At 46.0% G+C, this 18,136-nt stretch overlaps 1 protein-coding gene across 1 annotated transcript in view; it reads right to left on the bottom strand.

Annotated features, from left to right (window-relative positions):
- Positions 1-18,136, bottom strand: part of LOC129823233 (relaxin receptor 2-like) — a 133,196-nt gene that overhangs the window by 82,990 nt on the left and 32,070 nt on the right. Inside the window, exons 5-6 of the mRNA XM_055882116.1 lie at positions 16,130-16,201; positions 10,305-10,376 (exon numbers count right to left, since the gene is read on the bottom strand). Coding sequence (XP_055738091.1) covers positions 10,305-10,376; positions 16,130-16,201 — 144 coding nt within the window. The remainder of the gene's footprint in view (positions 1-10,304; positions 10,377-16,129; positions 16,202-18,136) is intronic.

Here is an 18,136-nt window from a genome sequence, read left to right on the forward strand (position 1 = left end):
TCTGACCCCTGTAGGGAATGTTGTTACTCTACTAGGTGTCTGACCCCTGTAGGGAATGTTGTTACTCTACTAGGTGTCTGACCCCTGTAGGGAATGTTGTTACTCTACTAGGTGTCTGACCCCTGTAGGGAATGTTGTTACTCTACTAGGTGTCTGACCCCTGTAGGGAATGTTGTTACTCTACTAGGTGTCTGACCCCTGTAGGGAATGTTGTTACTCTACTAGGTGTCTGACCCCTGTAGGGAATGTTGTTACTCTACTAGGTGTCTGACCCCTGTAGGGAATGTTGTTACTCTACTAGGTGTCTGACCCCTGTAGGGAATGTTGTTACTCTACTAGGTGTCTGACCCCTGTAGGGAATGTTGTTACTCTACTAGGTGTCTGACCCCTGTAGGGAATGTTGTTACTTCACTAGGTGTCTGACCCCTGTAGGGAATGTTGTTACTCTACTAGGTGTCTGACCCCTGTAGGGAATGTTGTTACTTCACTAGGTGTCTGACCCCTGTAGGGAATGTTGTTACTTCACTAGGTGTCTGACCCCTGTAGGGAATGTTGTTACTCTACTAGGTGTCTGACCCCTGTAGGGAATGTTGTTACTTCACTAGGTGTCTGACCCCTGTAGGGAATGTTGTTACTTCACTAGGTGTCTGACCCCTGTAGGGAATGTTGTTACTCTACTAGGTGTCTGACCCCTGTAGGGAATGTTGTTACTCTACTAGGTGTCTGACCCCTGTAGGGAATGTTGTTACTCTACTAGGTGTCTGACCCCTGTAGGGAATGTTGTTACTCTACTAGGTGTCTGACCCCTGTAGGGAATGTTGTTACTCTACTAGGTGTCTGACCCCTGTAGGGAATGTTGTTACTCTACTAGGTGTCTGACCCCTGTAGGGAATGTTGTTACTCTACTAGGTGTCTGACCCCTGTAGGGAATGTTGTTACTCTACTAGGTGTCTGACCCCTGTAGGGAATGTTGTTACTCTACTAGGTGTCTGACCCCTGTAGGGAATGTTGTTACTCTACTAGGTGTCTGACCCCTGTAGGGAATGTTGTTACTCTACTAGGTGTCTGACCCCTGTAGGGAATGTTGTTACTCTACTAGGTGTCTGACCCCTGTAGGGAATGTTGTTACTCTACTAGGTGTCTGACCCCTGTAGGGAATGTTGTTACTCTACTAGGTGTCTGACCCCTGTAGGGAATGTTGTTACTCTACTAGGTGTCTGACCCCTGTAGGGAATGTTGTTACTTCACTAGGTGTCTGACCCCTGTAGGGAATGTTGTTACTCTACTAGGTGTCTGACCCCTGTAGGGAATGTTGTTACTCTACTAGGTGTCTGACCCCTGTAGGGAATGTTGTTACTTCACTAGGTGTCTGACCCCTGTAGGGAATGTTGTTACTCTACTAGGTGTCTGACCCCTGTAGGGAATGTTGTTACTCTACTAGGTGTCTGACCCCTGTAGGGAATGTTGTTACTCTACTAGGTGTCTGACTCCTGTAGGGAATGTTGTTACTCTACTAGGTGTCTGACCCCTGTAGGGAATGTTGTTACTCTACTAGGTGTCTGACCCCTGTAGGGAATGTTGTTACTCTACTAGGTGTCTGACCCCTGTAGGGAATGTTGTTACTCTACTAGGTGTCTGACTCCTGTAGGGAATGTTGTTACTCTACTAGGTGTCTGACCCCTGTAGGGAATGTTGTTACTTCACTAGGTGTCTGACCCCTGTAGGGAATGTTGTTACTTCACTAGGTGTCTGACCCCTGTAGGGAATGTTGTTACTCTACTAGGTGTCTGACCCCTGTAGGGAATGTTGTTACTCTACTAGGTGTCTGACCCCTGTAGGGAATGTTGTTACTCTACTAGGTGTCTGACCCCTGTAGGGAATGTTGTTACTCTACTAGGTGTCTGACCCCTGTAGGGAATGTTGTTACTTCACTAGGTGTCTGACCCCTGTAGGGAATGTTGTTACTCTACTAGGTGTCTGACCCCTGTAGGGAATGTTGTTACTCCACTAGGTGTCTGACCCCTGTAGGGAATGTTGTTACTCCACTAGGTGTCTGACCCCTGTAGGGAATGTTGTTACTCCACTAGGTGTCTGACCCCTGTAGGGAATGTTGTTACTCTACTAGGTGTCTGACCCCTGTAGGGAATGTTGTTACTTCACTAGGTGTCTGACCCCTGTAGGGAATGTTGTTACTTCACTAGGTGTCTGACCCCTGTAGGGAATGTTGTTACTCTACTAGGTGTCTGACCCCTGTAGGGAATGTTGTTACTCTACTAGGTGTCTGACCCCTGTAGGGAATGTTGTTACTCTACTAGGTGTCTGACCCCTGTAGGGAATGTTGTTACTCTACTAGGTGTCTGACCCCTGTAGGGAATGTTGTTACTCTACTAGGTGTCTGACCCCTGTAGGGAATGTTGTTACTTCACTAGGTGTCTGACCCCTGTAGGGAATGTTGTTACTTCACTAGGTGTCTGACCCCTGTAGGGAATGTTGTTACTCTACTAGGTGTCTGACCCCTGTAGGGAATGTTGTTACCGTTGATTTACTGGATTGGCAACAGTGTTGTGAAGCGTTAACGGACAAACCAACGGTTGTATCGAACGTACAAGTGCAACTGCGATCCGGAAGTTCCTAGCTAAGACCATAGCTCGCTCTCCCTCGCTCGCGCCAGTGTGGTTGGGAACTGTAAATGCACGGGTGTGGACATTTGCTTTAAAGGGAGTATGCATTTGAGAATATGGATTATAATTGTTTTGTCTATTTATCAAACGGTATGGATTGATTACTTGTGCATTGGCTTAAGAGACATTTTAAAAATGGCTTATTTGTTTTGAACCACAGCCCCGATTATCGGCAGGCTCAACAGCCTTGGTTTCTCTGATGACTGCCTCAGCCACGCTCAAGGTCCTAAACGACATCATATCCGCCATCAATAAGAGACAGTACTAGTAATGACTGCCTCGCCTGGTTCACCAACTACTTCTCAGATGGAAATCAGTGTGTCAAATCGGAGGGCCTGTTGTCCGGACCTCTGGCAGTCTCTATGGGGGTGCCACAGGGTTCAATTCTCGGGCCGATTCTTTTCTCTGTATATATCAATGATGTCGCTCTTGCTGCTGGTGAGTCTCTGATCCACCTCTACGCAGACGACACCATTCTGTATACTTCTGGCCCTTCTTTGGACACTGTGTTAACAAACCTCCAAACGAGCTTCAACGCCATACAACTCTCCTTCCGTGGCCTCCAACTGCTTGTAAAACTAAATGCATGCTCGTCAACCGATTGCTGCCCGCACTCAGCAAACTGGATGTAGTCTATCACAGTGCCATCCGTTTTGTCACCAATATACTACCCACTTCTGCGACCTGTATGCTATCGCTGGCCCTCACTACATATCCATCGCCAAACCCACTGGCTCCAGGTCATCTGTAAGTCTTTGCTAGGTAAAACCCCGCCTTATCTCAGCTCACTCTTCACCATAGCAACACCCACCCGTAGCACGCGCTCCAGCAGGTATATTTCACTGGTCACCCCCAAAGCCAAAAAGCTCTTTGGCCGCCTTTCCTTCCAGTTTTCTGCTGCCAATGACCGGAACGAATTGCAAAAATCTCTGAAGCTGGAGAGCCATATCTCCCTCTCTAACTTTAAGCATCAGCTGTCAGAGCAGCTTACCGATCACTGCACCTGTACACAGCCAATCTGTAAATAGCCCACCCAACTACCTCCTCCCCAAATTATTACTTTCCCTCTTGCTCTTTTGCACCCCAGTATCTCCACGTGCACATAATCATCTGCCTATCTATCACTAAATTGTAATTATTTTCACCTCTAGGGCCTATTTATTGCCTACCTCCCTACTCTTCTACATTTACACTGTAAATAGATTTTTCTATTTTTATTTTCTATTGTGTTATTGACTGTACATTTGTTTATGTGTAAGTCTGTATTGTTGTATGTGTCGCACTGCTTTGCTTTATCTTGGCCAGGTCGCAGTTGTAAATGAGAAATTGTTCTCAACTGGCCTACCTGGTAAAATAAAGCTGATTTTTTTTTTTTATTAAAATGTACCCAACTTCCTTTTCACTTGATCAACCATCTAATGATCTCTGGGTTTATAATTGCCACTGAAGTTGTTCTGATTATTATTATTGTAGGAGGTGTTATTGGTTGGATGACTGGTGTTTATATGGTGTTATTGGTTGGATGACTGGTGTTTATATGGTGTTATTGGTTGGATGACTGGTGTTTATATGGTGTTATTGGGTGGATGACTGGTGTTTATATGGTGTTATTGGTGGATGTCTGGTGTTTATATGGTGTTATTGGGTGGATGACTGGTGTTTATATGGTGTTATTGGTGGATGTCTGGTGTTTATATGGTGTTATTGGGTGGATGACTGGTGTTTATATGGTGTTATTGGTGGATGACTGGTGTTTATATGGTGTTATTGGTGGATGACTGGTGTTTATATGGTGTTATTGGGTGGATGACTGGTGTTTATATGGTGTTATTGGTGGATGACTGGTGTTTATATGGTGTTATTGGTGGATGACTGGTGTTAATATGGTGTTATTGGTTGGATGACTGGTGTTTATATGGTGTTATTGGTGGATGACTGGTGTTTATATGGTGTTATTGGTGGATGACTGGTGTTTATATGGTGTTATTGGTTGGATGACTGGTGTTTATATGGTGTTATTGGTGGATGACTGGTGTTTATATGGTGTTATTGGTGGATGACTGGTGTTTATATGGTGTTATTGGTGGATGACTGGTGTTTATATGGTGTTATTGGTGGATGACTGGTGTTTATATGGTGTTATTGGGTGGATGACTGGTGTTTATATGGTGTTATTGGTTGGATGACTGGTGTTTATATGGTGTTATTGGTTGGATGACTGGTGTTTATATGGTGTTATTGGTGGATGACTGGTGTTTATATGGTGTTATTGGTGGATGACTGGTGTTTATATGGTGTTATTGGTGGATGACTGGTGTTTATATGGTGTTATTGGTGGATGACTGGTGTTAATATGGTGTTATTGGTGGATGACTGGTGTTTATATGGTGTTATTGGTGGATGACTGGTGTTTATATGGTGTTATTGGTGGATGACTGGTGTTTATATGGTGTTATTGGTGGATGACTGGTGTTTATATGGTGTTATTGGTGGATGACTGGTGTTTATATGGTGTTATTGGTTGGATGACTGGTGTTTATATGGTGTTATTGGGTGGATGACTGGTGTTTATATGGTGTTATTGGGTGGATGACTGGTGTTTATATGGTGTTATTGGTTGGATGACTGGTGCTTCTCCTTTCTCTCTACTGGCTATCTGGCCAACAGGCTACCCTCTCTACTGGCTATCTGGCCAACAGGCTACCCTCTCTACTGGCTATCTGGCCAACAGGCTACCCTCTCTACTGGCTATCTGGTCAACAGGCTACCCTCTCTACTGGCTATCTGGCCAACAGGCTACCCTCTCTACTAGCTCTCTGGCCAACAGGCTACCCTCTCTACTGGCTATCTGGCCAACAGGCTACCCTCTCTACTGGCTATCTGGCCAACAGGCTACCCTCTCTACTGGCTATCTGGCCAACAGGCTACCCTCTCTAATGGCTCTCTGGCCAACAGGCTACCCTCTCTACTGGCTATCTGGCCAACAGGCTACCCTCTCTACTGGCTATCTGGCCAACAGGCTACCCTCTCTACTGGCTATCTGGCCAACAGGCTACCCTCTCTACTGGCTATCTGGCCAACAGGCTACCCTCTCTACTGGCTATCTGGCCAACAGGCTACCCTCTCTACTGGCTATCTGGCCAATAGGCTACCCTCTCTACTGGTTATCTGGCTACAGGCTAGATCTGATCATGCTTTTAGCCAAGTCATGACAACACACACAAACAAGTCTACTAGTTTCAGCATATCCTATACAAACTTTGCAAACTGTGAAAAACAGTGAACAAAAACAATGAATCTGCACACCGGTAGGTAGATGCTAACAAACATTCATTGTTTTGTTTTTTGCAGCGATTATAACCACGAGCAGGACTTGTTATTATTATAGTGGATTTTACAATGACTAGACGCTTTGATCAAATGGATCATGTTGAGCTGCATTCCTGTGTGGTAACGTGATAAATCTGGTGATACGGGCTCAGCTGGTTCCCGTTATCTGCTAGCTGCAGAACGGACCAAATCCGTTGGTGGGTCTGTTTTATGAGTGCTTGTGTTTTTTGTTTTATTATCCTCCTGGGGACCAGATGTGTTTCGATACTTGTGAGGACAAGAAGGAACATTTTTTTATTTTATGCTTAGGTGTTAAGTTTAAGGTTAGGGAGATACAATTAAAGCTACAAGGGATAGGATTAGGTTTAAAGTTAGGTTAAGGGTTAGGGTTAAATCGGCGGGGGAGGGGCAATGCAAACAGTCTGGGCAGCCATTTGATTAGGTGTTCAGGAGTCTTATGGCTTGGGGATAGAAGCTGTTTAGAAGCCTCTTGGACCTAGACTTGGCACTCCAGAGAGAACAGTCTATGACTAGAGTGGCTGGAGTGCTTGAACATTTTTAGGGCCTTCCTCTGACACCGCCTGCTATAGAGGTCCTAGATGGCAGGAAGCTTGGCCTCAGTGATGTACTGGGCCATACTCACTACCCTCTGTAGTGCCTTGCGGTCGGAGGCCGAGCAGTTGCCATACCAGGCAGTGATGCAACCAGTCAGGATGCTCTCAATGGTGCAGCAGTAGAACCTTTTAAGGATCTGAGGACCCATGCCAAATCTTTTCAGTCTCCTGATGGGGAATAGGTTTTGTCCTGCCCTCTTCACAACTGTCTTGGTGTGCTTTGACCATGTTCATTTGTTGGTGATGTGGACACCAAGGAACTTGAAGCTCTCAACCTGCTCCACTACAACCCCGTCGATGAGAATGGGGGCGTGCTCAGTCCTCCTTTTCCTGTAGTCCACAATCATATCCTTTGTCTTGATCACGTTGAGGGAGAAGTGGTTGCCCTTGCATCACACGGCCAGGTGTCTTACCTCCTCCCTATAGGTTGTCACGTCGTTGTCGGTGATCAGGCCAACCACCGTTGTGTCATCAGCAAACTTAATGATGGTGTTGGAGTAGTGCCTGGCCGTACAGTCATGAGTGAACAGGGAGTGAACAGGGAGTACAGGATGGGATTGAGCCCCTGTTTTGAGAGGCCCCTGCGTTGAGGATCAGCGTAGCGGATGTGATGTTACCTACCCTTACCACCTGGGGGGCGGCCCGTCAGGAATTCCAGGATCCAGTTGCAGAGGGAGGTGTTTAGGTCCAGGGTTCTTAGCTTAGTGATGAGCTTTGAGGGCACTATGGTGTTGAACGCTGAGCTGTAGTCAATGAATAGCATTCTCACATAGGTGTTCCTTTTGTCCAGGTGGGAAAGGGCAGTGTGGAGTGCAATAGAGATTGCATGATCTGTGGATCTGTTAGGGTGGAATGCAAATTGGAGTGGGTCTAGGGTTTCTGGGATGATGGTGTTGATGTGAGCCATGACCAGCCTTTCAAAGCACTTCATGTAAACAGACGTGAACAGACGTGAGTGCTACGGGTTGGTAGTCATTTAGGCAGGTTACCTTGGTGTTCTTGGGCACAGGGACTATGGTGGTCTGCTTTAAACATGTTGGTATTACAGACTCAGACAGGGAGAGGTTGTTACACGTCCTGGTAATCCGTCTGGCCCTGCGGCCTTGTGAATGTTGACCTGTGTAAAGATCTTACTCACATCGGCTGCGGAAAGCGTGATCACACAGTCTTCTGGAACAGCTGGTGCTCTCATGCATGTTTCAGTGTTATTTGCCTCGAAGCGAGCATAGAAGTAGTTTAGCTCGTCTGGTCGGCTCGTGTCACTGGGCAGCTCTCGGCTGTGCTTCCCTTTGTAGTCTGTAATAGTTTGCAAGCCCTGCCACATCCGATGAGTGTTGGAGCCGGTATAGTAATATTCAATCTTAGTCCTGTATTGACGCTTTGCCTGTTTGATGTTTGTCAGAGGGCATAGCGGGATTTCTTATAAGCTTCCGGGTTAGAGTCCCACTCCTTGAAAGCGGCAACTCTAGCCTTTAGCTCAGTGCGGATGTTGCCTGTAATCCATGACTTCTGGTTGGTGTATGTACGTACGGTCACTGTGGAAGGGATGCCCTCGATGCACTTATTGATGAAGCCAATGACAGATGTGGTGTACTCCTCAATGCCATTGGAGGAGTCCCAGAACATATTCCAGTCTCTGGTAGCAAAACAGTCCTGTAGCTTAGCATCTGCTTCATCTGACCACTTTCTTATTGATCGAGTCACTGGTGCTTCCTGCTTTAATTTTTGCTTGTAAGCAGGAATCAGGAGGATAGAATTATGGTCAGATTTGCCTAATGGAGGATGAGGGAGAGCGGTGTACACGTCTCTGTGTGAGGAAGAAAGTCCAGAGTTTTTCCCCCTCTGGTTGCACATTTAACATGCTGATAGAAATTTGGTGAGACAGATTTCAGTTTCCCTGCATTAGGGGAAAGGTTTAGGGTTAAGGATAGGTTACGGGTTGGTGTTTGGGGATAGGTTTAGGGTTAGGGTTTGGGGATAGGTTTAGGGTTAAGGTTAGGGTTTGGGGATAGGTTTAGGGTTAGGGTTTGAGGATAGGTTTAGGGTTAGGGTTAGGGTTTGGGGATAGGTTAGGGTTAGGGTTTGGGGATAGGTTAAGGGTTAGGGTTTGGGGATAGGTTAGGTTTAGGGTTTGGGGATAGGTTAAGGGTTAGGGTTTAGGGATAGGTTTAGGGTTAAGGTTAGGGTTTGGGGATAGGTTTAGGGTTAAGGTTAGGTTAAGGGTTAGGGTTTGGGGATAGGTTAGGGTTAGGGTTTGGGGATAGGTTTAGGGTTAAGGTTAGGTTAAGGGTTTGGGTTTGGGGATAGGTTAAGGGTTAGGGTTAGGGTTTGGGTTTGGGGATAGGTTAGGGTTAGGGTTTGGGGATAGGTTTAGGGTTAGGGTTAGGGTTAGGTTAAGGGTTAGGGTTTGGGGATAGGTTAGGGTTAGGGTTTGGGGATAGGTTTAGGGTTTGGGTTGGGGATTGGTTAAGGGTTAGGGTTTGGGTATAGGTTTAGGGTTAAGGTCTGGGGAAAGGTTTAGGGTTAAGGTTAGGTTAAGGGTTAGGGTTTGAGGATAGGTTTAGGGTTAGGGTTTGCGTTTGGGGATAGGTTAAGGGTTAGGGTTAGGGTTTGGGGATAGGTTAAGGGTTAAGGTTAGTGGATAGGTTAAGGGTTAGGGTTTGGGTTGGGGATAGGTTTAGGGTTAAGGTTTGGGGATAGGTTTAGGGTTTGGGGACAGGTTAAGGGTTAGGGTTTGGGGATAGGTTTAGGGTTAGGGTTAGGGTTTGGGGATAGGTTTAGGGTTTGCGGATAGGTTAAGGGTTAGGGTTAGGGGATAGGGTTAGGGTTTGGGGATAGGTTAAGGGTTAGGGTTAGGGTTTGGGGATAGGTTAAGGGTTAGGGGATAGGTTTAGGGTTAGGGGATAGGTTTAGGGTTAGGGGATAGGTTAAGGGTTAAGGTTTGGGGAAGGTTTAGGGTTAAGGATAGGGTAAGGGTTAGGGTTAAGGTTTGGGGATAGGTTACGGGTTAGGGTTAGGGGATAGGTTAAGGGTTAAGGTTAGGGTAGGGGTTAGGGTTAAGGTTTGGGGATAGGTTACGGGTTAGGGTTAGGGTTTGGGGATAGGTTACGGGTTAGGGTTAGGGGATAGGTTAAGGGTTAGGGTTAGGGTTTGGGGATAGGTTAAGGGTTAGGGTTTGGGGATAGGTTTAGGGTTAGGGTTAGGGGATAGGTTTAGGGTTAAGGTTAGGGTTAGGGTTTGGGGATAGGTTAAGGGTTAGGGTTAGGGTTTGGGATAGGTTAAGGGTTAGGGTTAGGGTTTGGGGATAGGTTAAGGGTTAGGGTTTGGGGATAGGTTAAGGGTTAGGGTTTGGGGATAGGTTAAGGGTTAGGGTTTGGGGATAGCTTAAGGGTTAGGGTTTGGGGATAGGTTAAGGGTTAGGGTTTGGGGATAGGTTAAGGGTTAGGGTTTGGGGATAGGTTAAGGGTTAGGGTTTGGGGATAGGTTAAGGGTTAGGGTTTGGGGATAGGTTAAGGGTTAGGGTTTGGGGATAGGTTAAGGGTTAGGGTTTGGGGATAGGTTTAGGGTTAAGGTTAGGTTAAGAGTTAGGGGATTGGATTTTGAATGGAATCAATTGTTTGGTCCCCACAAGGATAGTAAAACGTGTGTGTGTGTGTGTGTGTTTCGGCTTTGTACTTACAGCCACCATAAATTACGGAGATCACTGAACACACCCAGTTTGAGAGATGAAATGGAGTTCACACTAAGAAACCTGAGAAGGAGAGAGAGAGAGACAGAGAGACAGAGAGACAGAGAGAGAGAGACAGAGAGAGAGAGAGACAGAGAGAGAGAGAGACAGAGAGAGAGAGACAGAGAGACAGAGAAACAGAGACAGAGAAACAGAGAGAGAGAGACAGAGAGAGAGACAGAGACAGAGAGACAGAGAGAGACAGAGAGACAGAAAGAGACAGAAAGACAGAGAGAGACAGAGAGAGAGAGAGAGAGACAGACAGACAGACAGACAGACAGACAGACAGACAGACAGACAGACAGACAGACAGAGAGAGAGAGAGAGAGAGAGAGAGAGAGAGAGAGAGAGAGAGAGAGAGAGAGAGAGAGAGAGAGAGAGAGAGAGAGAGAGAGAGAGAGAGAGAGAGAGAGAGAGAGAGAGAGAGAGAGAGAGAGAGAGAGAGAGAGGAAAACATCTATTAATGAACGTTAATCCTTCTACACAACAGATAAACATATGAGAACATCCTCCCTCCTCCCTCCACCTCTCAACAAACAGTGACAGAATCAAATAGTTAGGAAGAGATTTTCGATGTACCGATTCCATGGCATGAATACACAAAACAACGCTGGATTCAAAAGAGTTTAATTTAAATTGTTATAAAACATTCTTGCAAACAATAGAATGTTAACCTACAGTACCAGTCAAAGGTTTGGACACACCTACTCATTCAAGGGTTTTTAATTATTTTTACTATTTTCTACATTGCAAAAGTGAAGACATCAAAACTATGAAATAACACGTGGAATCGTTTAGTAAACAAAAAAGTGTGATACAAATCAGAATATATTTTGAATTTGAGATTCTACAAAGTATATAACTTTGCATCTAGGCCAAATGCAGGTTTTCATCAAGGATCTCTCTGTACTTTGCTCCGTTCATCTTTCCCTCGATCCTGACTAATCTCCAAGTCCCCACCGCTGAAAAACATCCCCACAGCATGATGCTGCCACCACCATGCTTCACCGTAAGGATTGTTCCAGGTTTCCTCCAGACGTGACGCTTGGCATTCAGGCCAAAGAGTTAATGGTTTCATCAGACCAGATAATCTTGTTTCTCATGATCTGAGAGTCTTTGGGTGCCATTTGGAAAACTCAAAATGAGCTGTCGTGCCTTTTACTGAGGAGTGGCTTCAGTCTCAGTCTGGCCACTCTACCATAAAGGCCTGATTGGTGGAGTGCTGCAGAGATGGTTGTCCTTCTGGAAGGTTCTCCTATCTCTACAGAGGAACTCTGGAGCTCAGAGTGACCATCGGGTTCTTGGTTACCTCCCTGACTAAGGACCTTCTCCCCAATTGCTCAGTTTGACCAGGTGGCCAGCTCTAGGAAGCGTCTTGGTGGATCTGAACATCATTTAAGAATGATGGAGGCCACTGTGTTCTTGGGGACCTTTAATGCTGCAGAAACGTTTTGGTACCCTTCCCCAAATCTGTGCCTCGACACAATCCTGTCTCGGTAGTCTACGGACAATTCCTTCGACCTCATGTCTTGATTTTTGCTCAGATATGCACTGTCAACTGTGGGACCTTATATAGACAGGTGTGCACCTTTCCAAATCATGTCCAATCAATTGAATTTACCACAGGTGGACTCCAATCAAGTTATAGAAACATCAAGGATGATCAATGGAAACAGGATGCACCCGAGCTCAATTTCAAGTCTCATAGCAAAGGATCTGATTAATTATGTATTTCTGGTTTTTATTTTTAATAAATTTGCAAAAATGTCTAAAAACCTGTTTTTGCTTTGTCATTATGGGGCATTGTGATGTCATTATGGGGTAATGTGATGTCATTATGGGGTATTGTGATGTCATTATGGGGTATTGTGATGTCATTATGGGGTATCGTGTGTAGATTGATGAGGGAAAACAAAGATTTAATCAATTTTAGAATAAGGCTGTAATGTCACAAAATGTTGAAAAAGTCAAGGGGTCTGAATACTTTTCTGAATGCCTCGTACATGGGGGGTGTGCTAGGAGGGGGGTGTGCTAGGAGGGGGGAGAATAGAGGGGGGGTGCTAGGAGGGGGGAGAATAGAGGAAGGGGGAGAATAGAGGAGGGGGGTGTGCTAGGCAACTTGTCATCAGTGACGAGGTCTGGTGAACGTTCCCCAAAACTAATCAATACAATTCCTTATTATATTCTGTGTCTGTTGTCATTCAGCCAGTACTCCATTAAACTATATAGGGAATCGGGTGACCTTTGAGTCACATCTCCAGACTGTATTTACAGCCTGTATGTTAAAGCTGACGCACAGTCTAGTTTAAGCCATGCTTTATGGAGAGAGGATATTGCCATTACTGTGCGTCTGGGCTGGTACATGCTTTATGGCTATACGCTATCAGATAATAATATGAGAGGGCTAACTGTTGTTATTTAGTGAGATATTTAACTGCCTCCTGTTGGTCATCTGGTACTTTACTTTTATGTCCAAATGACGAGTGTTTCATTCCACTGATAAAGTAGACTTACAGGAACAACTGCAGTATCTATCATCAGAGAGGGACGGACGGACGGACGGACGGACGGACGGAAAGACGGACGGAAAGACGGACGGAAAGACGGACGGAAAGACAGACGGAAAGACAGACGGAAAGACAGACGGAAAGACAGACGGAAAGACAGACGGAAAGACAGACGGAAAGACGGAAAGACAGACAGACAGACAGACAGACAGACAGACAGATAGACAGACTTCTCACACAAGGAGACTTATATCTCCCTCACTAACTTTAAACATCAGCTATCTGAGCAGCTAACCGATCGATGCAGCTGTACATAGCCCATCTGTAAATAGCCCATCCAATCCAACTACCTCATCCCCATATTGTGTTTATTTACTTTTTTCACACCAGTATTTCTACTTGCACATCATTATCTGCACATCTATCACTCCAGTGTTAATTTGCTAAATTGTAATTACTTCGCAACTATTCATTGCCTTACCTCCTTACTTCATTTGCACTCACTGTATATAGATTTTTCTATTGTGTTATTGACTGTACGTTTGTTTATTCCTTGTGTAACTCTGTGTTGTTGTGTGTGTCACATTGCTTTGCTTTATCTTGGCCAGGTCACAGTTGTAAATGAGAATTTGTACTCAACTGGCCTACCTGGTTAAATAAAGGTGATTAAAAAATAAATAAATCAACATAATTATGGGTTTTATTTACAATGGTGTTTGTTCTTCACTGGTTGACCTTTTCTTGTGACAACAGGTCACAAATCTTGCTGCTGTGATGGCACACTGTGGAATTTCACCCAGTAGATATGGGAGTTGATCAAGACTGGATTTGTTTTCAAATTCTTTGTGGATCTGTGTAATCTGAGGGAAATATGTGTCTCTAATATGGTCATATATTTGGCAGGAAGTTAGGAAGTGCAGCTCAGTTTCCACCTCATTTTGTGGGCAGTGTGCACATAGCCTGTCTTCACTTGAGAGCCATGTCTGCCTACGGCGGCCTTTCTCAATAGCAAGGCTATGCTCACTGAGTCTGTACATAGTCAAAGCTTTCTTTAAGTTTGGGTCAGTCACAGTGGTCAGGTATTCTGCCACTGTATACTCTCTGTTTAGGGCCAAATAGCATTCTAGTTTGCTCTGTTTTTTTGTTAATTCTTTCCAATGTGTCAAGTAATTATCTTTTTGTTTTCTCATGATTTGGTTGGGTCTAACTGTGCTGTTGTCCTGGGGCTCTGTGGGGTGTGTTTGTGTTTGTGAACAGAGCCCTAGGACCAGCTTGCTTAGGGGACTCTTCTCCAGGTTCATCTCTCTGTAGGTGATGGCTTTGTTATGGAAGGTTTGGGAATCGCTTCCTTTTAGGTGGTTGTAGAATTTAACGACTATTTTCTGGGTATCGGCCTAATTCGGCTCTGCATTACCTTTTTGGTGTTTTACGTTGTACTTAAAGGACAATGGGTTTTATAACTGAATCATGTATTTTTAGCCAGATCCTAATTGGTATGTTGAATTTGATGTTCCTTTTGATGGCATAGAATGCCCTTCTTGCCTTGTCTCTCAGATCGTTCACAGCTTTTTGGAAGTTACCTGTGGTGCTGATGTTTAGGCCGAGGTATGTATAATTTATTTTGTGCTCTAGGGCAACGGTGTCTAGATGGAATTTGTATTTGTGGTCCTGGCAACTGAACCTTTTTTGGAACACCATTATTTTGGTCTTACTGAGATTTACTGTCAGGGCCCAGGTCTGGCAGAATCTGTGCAGATGATCTAGGTGCTGCTGTAGGCCGTCCTTGGTTGGGGACAGATCTAGGCTCTAGGCCCTCCTTGGTTGGGGACAGATCTAGGCTGTAGACCCTCCTTGGTTGGGGACAGATCTAGGCTGTAGACCCTCCTTGGTTGGGGACAGATCTAGGCTGTAGACCCTCCTTGGTTGGGGACAGATCTAGGCTGTAGACCCTCCTTGGTTGGGGACAGATCTAGGCTGTAGACCCTCCTTGGTTGGGGACAGATCTAGGCTGTAGACCCTCCTTGGTTGGGGACAGATCTAGGCTGTAGACCCTCCTTGGTTGGGGACAGATCTAGGCTGTAGACCCTCCTTGGTTGGGGACAGATCTAGGCTGTAGACCCTCCTTGGTTGGGGACAGATCTAGGCTGTAGACCCTCCTTGGTTGGGGACAGATCTAGGCTGTAGACCCTCCTTGGTTGGGGACAGATCTAGGCTGTAGACCCTCCTTGGTTGGGGACAGATCTAGGCTGTAGACCCTCCTTGGTTGGGGACAGATCTAGGCTGTAGACCCTCCTTGGTTGGGGACAGATCTAGGCTGTAGGCCCTCCTTGGTTGGGGACAGATCTAGGCTGTAGGCCCTTCTTGGTGACCATAGGAATATACATATATGTAAATGAATATGTAAATGAATATGTAAAGGAAGAACACCCGCAAACACATTCTCTGAAACAGCAGTTCTGTCTTTATCAACAGAAAACGGTATTGTTGTAAACCCAGTACAGTATGTCTCTCTAAATAAATTCAAATGATTTTATTGGCATGGGAAACACATGTTTACATTCCCTCCCCCCTTCTCTCTCTTTCCTCTGTCGACCCCTCCCTCTCTCTCCCCACCTCTCTTTCTCTCTCTCTCCCCATCTCTCTTTCTCTCTCCCTTTCTCGCTCTCTCTCTCTCCCTCTCCCTCTCCCTCTCTCTCTCTCTCTCTCTCTCCCCACCTCTCTTTCTCTCTCTCTCCCCACCTCTCTTTCTCTCTCTCTCCCCATCTCTCTTTCTCTCTCCCTTTCTCGCTCTCTCTCTCTCCCTCTACCTCTCCCTCTCTCTCTCTCTCTCTCCCCACCTCTCTTTCTCTCTCTCTCCCCATCTCTCTTTCTCTCTCCCTTTCTCGCTCTCTCTCTCTCTCTCTCTCTCTCTCTCTCCCGATCTCTCTTTCTCTCTCCCTCTCTCTCTCCATCTCTCTCTCTTTCTCTCTCCCTCTCTCTCTCTCTCTCTCTCTCCCATCTCTCTTTCTCTCTCCCTCTCTCTCTCCCCATCTCTCTCTCTCTCTCTCTCCCCATCTCTCTTTCTCTCTCTTTCCCTCTCTCTCTCTCCCCATCTCTCTTTCTCTCTCTCCCTCCCTCTCCCCACCCCTCTCTCTCTCTCCCCATCTCTCTCTCTCTCCCTCCCTCTCCCCACCTCTCTTTCTCTCTCCCCCTCTTTCCCCACCCCGCTCTCTCTCTCTCTGTCAACCCGTCTGTCTTCAGTAAGATGTAAAGAGGTCTCTCATTACTCACAGTTTCTCTAGTTTGTAGAGTCCACTGAAGGCTTGACTGGAGATGGTCTGAATACTGTTGTTCTGTAGGAACCTGAGAGAAGAAACACCACAAACACATCGTTAAGTCAAGCACAGTGGTTCAACATTACTTCACCGGGAACTAGGAAACATATTTAAAAGCCTTCTCATTCTAAAATAACATGAAGTCATTCAGTTTGTGGTACATAACATATGTTTTCTAGCAACAACACAGCCCAGTACAGTGTTAACCAAGTACAGTCCCAACCCAGTACAGTCCCAACCCAGTACAGTGTTAACCCAGTACAGTGTTAACCCAGTACAGTGTTAACCCAGTACAGTGTTAACCCAGTACAGTGTTAACCAAGTACAGTCCCAACCCAGTACAGTGTTAACCCAGTACAGTGTTAACCCAGTACAGTGTTAACCCAGTACAGTGTTAACCCAGTACAGTCCCAACCCAGTACAGTGTTAACCAAGTACAGTCCCAACCCAGTACAGTGTTAACCAAGTACAGTCCCAACCCAGTACAGTGTTAACCCAGTACAGTCCCAACCCAGTACAGTGTTAACCCAGTACAGTCCCAACCCAGTACAGTGTTAACCCAGTACAGTGTTAACCCAGTACAGTCCCAACCCAGTACAGTGTTAACCCAGTACAGTGTTAACCCAGTACAGTGTTAACCCAGTACAGTCCCAACCCAGTACAGTGTTAACCCAGTACAGTCCCAACCCAGTACAGTGTTAACCCAGTACAGTCCCAACCCAGTACAGTCCCAACCCAGTACAGTCCCAACCCAGTACAGTGTTAACCCAGTACAGTGTTAACCCAGTACAGTCCCAACCCAGTACAGTGTTAACCCAGTACAGTGTTAACCCAGTACAGTGTTAACCCAGTACAGTGTTAACCCAGTACAGTCCCAACCCAGTACAGTGTTAACCCAGTACAGTGTTAACCCAGTACAGTGTTAACCCAGTACAGTCCCAACCCAGTACTGTCCCAACCCAGTACAGTCCCAACCCAGTACAGTGTTAACCCAGTACAGTCCCAACCCAGTACAGTGTTAACCCAGTACAGTCCCAACCCAGTACAGTCCAAACCCATTACAGTCCCAACCCAGTACAGTGTTAACCCAGTACAGTCCCAACCCAGTACAGTCCCAACCCAGTACAGTCCCAACCCAGTACAGTGTTAACCCAGTACAGTGTTAACCCAGTACAGTCCCAACCCAGTACAGTCCCATCCCAGTACAGTGTTAACCCAGTGCAGTCCCAACCCAGTACAGTGTTAACCCAGTACAGTCCCAACCCAGTACAGTGTTAACCCAGTACAGTGTTAACCCAGTACAGTGTTAACCCATTGCAGTCCCAACCCAGTACAGGGTTAACCCAGTACAGTCCCAACCCAGTACAGTCCCAACCCAGTACAGTGTTAACCCAGTGCAGTCCCAACCCAGTACAGTGTTAACCCAGTACAGTGTTAACCCAGTACAGTCCCAACCCAGTACAGTGTTAACCCAGTACAGTCCCAACCCAGTACAGTGTTAACCCAGTACAGTCCCAACCCAGTACAGTCCCAAACCAGTACAGTGTTAACCCAGTGTAGTCCCAAACCAGTACAGTGTTAACCCAGTGCAGTCCCAACCGAGTACAGTGTTAACCCAGTACAGTCCCAACCCAGTACAGTCCCAACCCAGTACAGTGTTAACCCAGTACAGTGTTAACCCAGCACAGTGTTAACCCAGTACAGTGTTAAACCAGTACAGTGTTAACCCAGTACAGTGTTAAACCAGTTCAGTGTTAACCCAGTACAGTGTTAACCCAGTACAGTGTTAACCCAGTACAGTCCCAACCCAGTACAGTGTTAACCCAGTACAGTGTTAACCCAGTACAGTCCCAACCCAGTACAGTCCCAACCCAGTACAGTGTTAACCCAGTACAGTCCCACCCAGTACAGTGTTAACCCAGTACAGTGTTAACCCAGTACAGTGTTAACCCAGTACAGTCCC

The sequence above is a fragment of the Salvelinus fontinalis genome, chromosome 25 (assembly GCF_029448725.1).
Source record: "Salvelinus fontinalis isolate EN_2023a chromosome 25, ASM2944872v1, whole genome shotgun sequence".
Lineage (NCBI taxonomy): Eukaryota > Metazoa > Chordata > Actinopteri > Salmoniformes > Salmonidae > Salvelinus > Salvelinus fontinalis.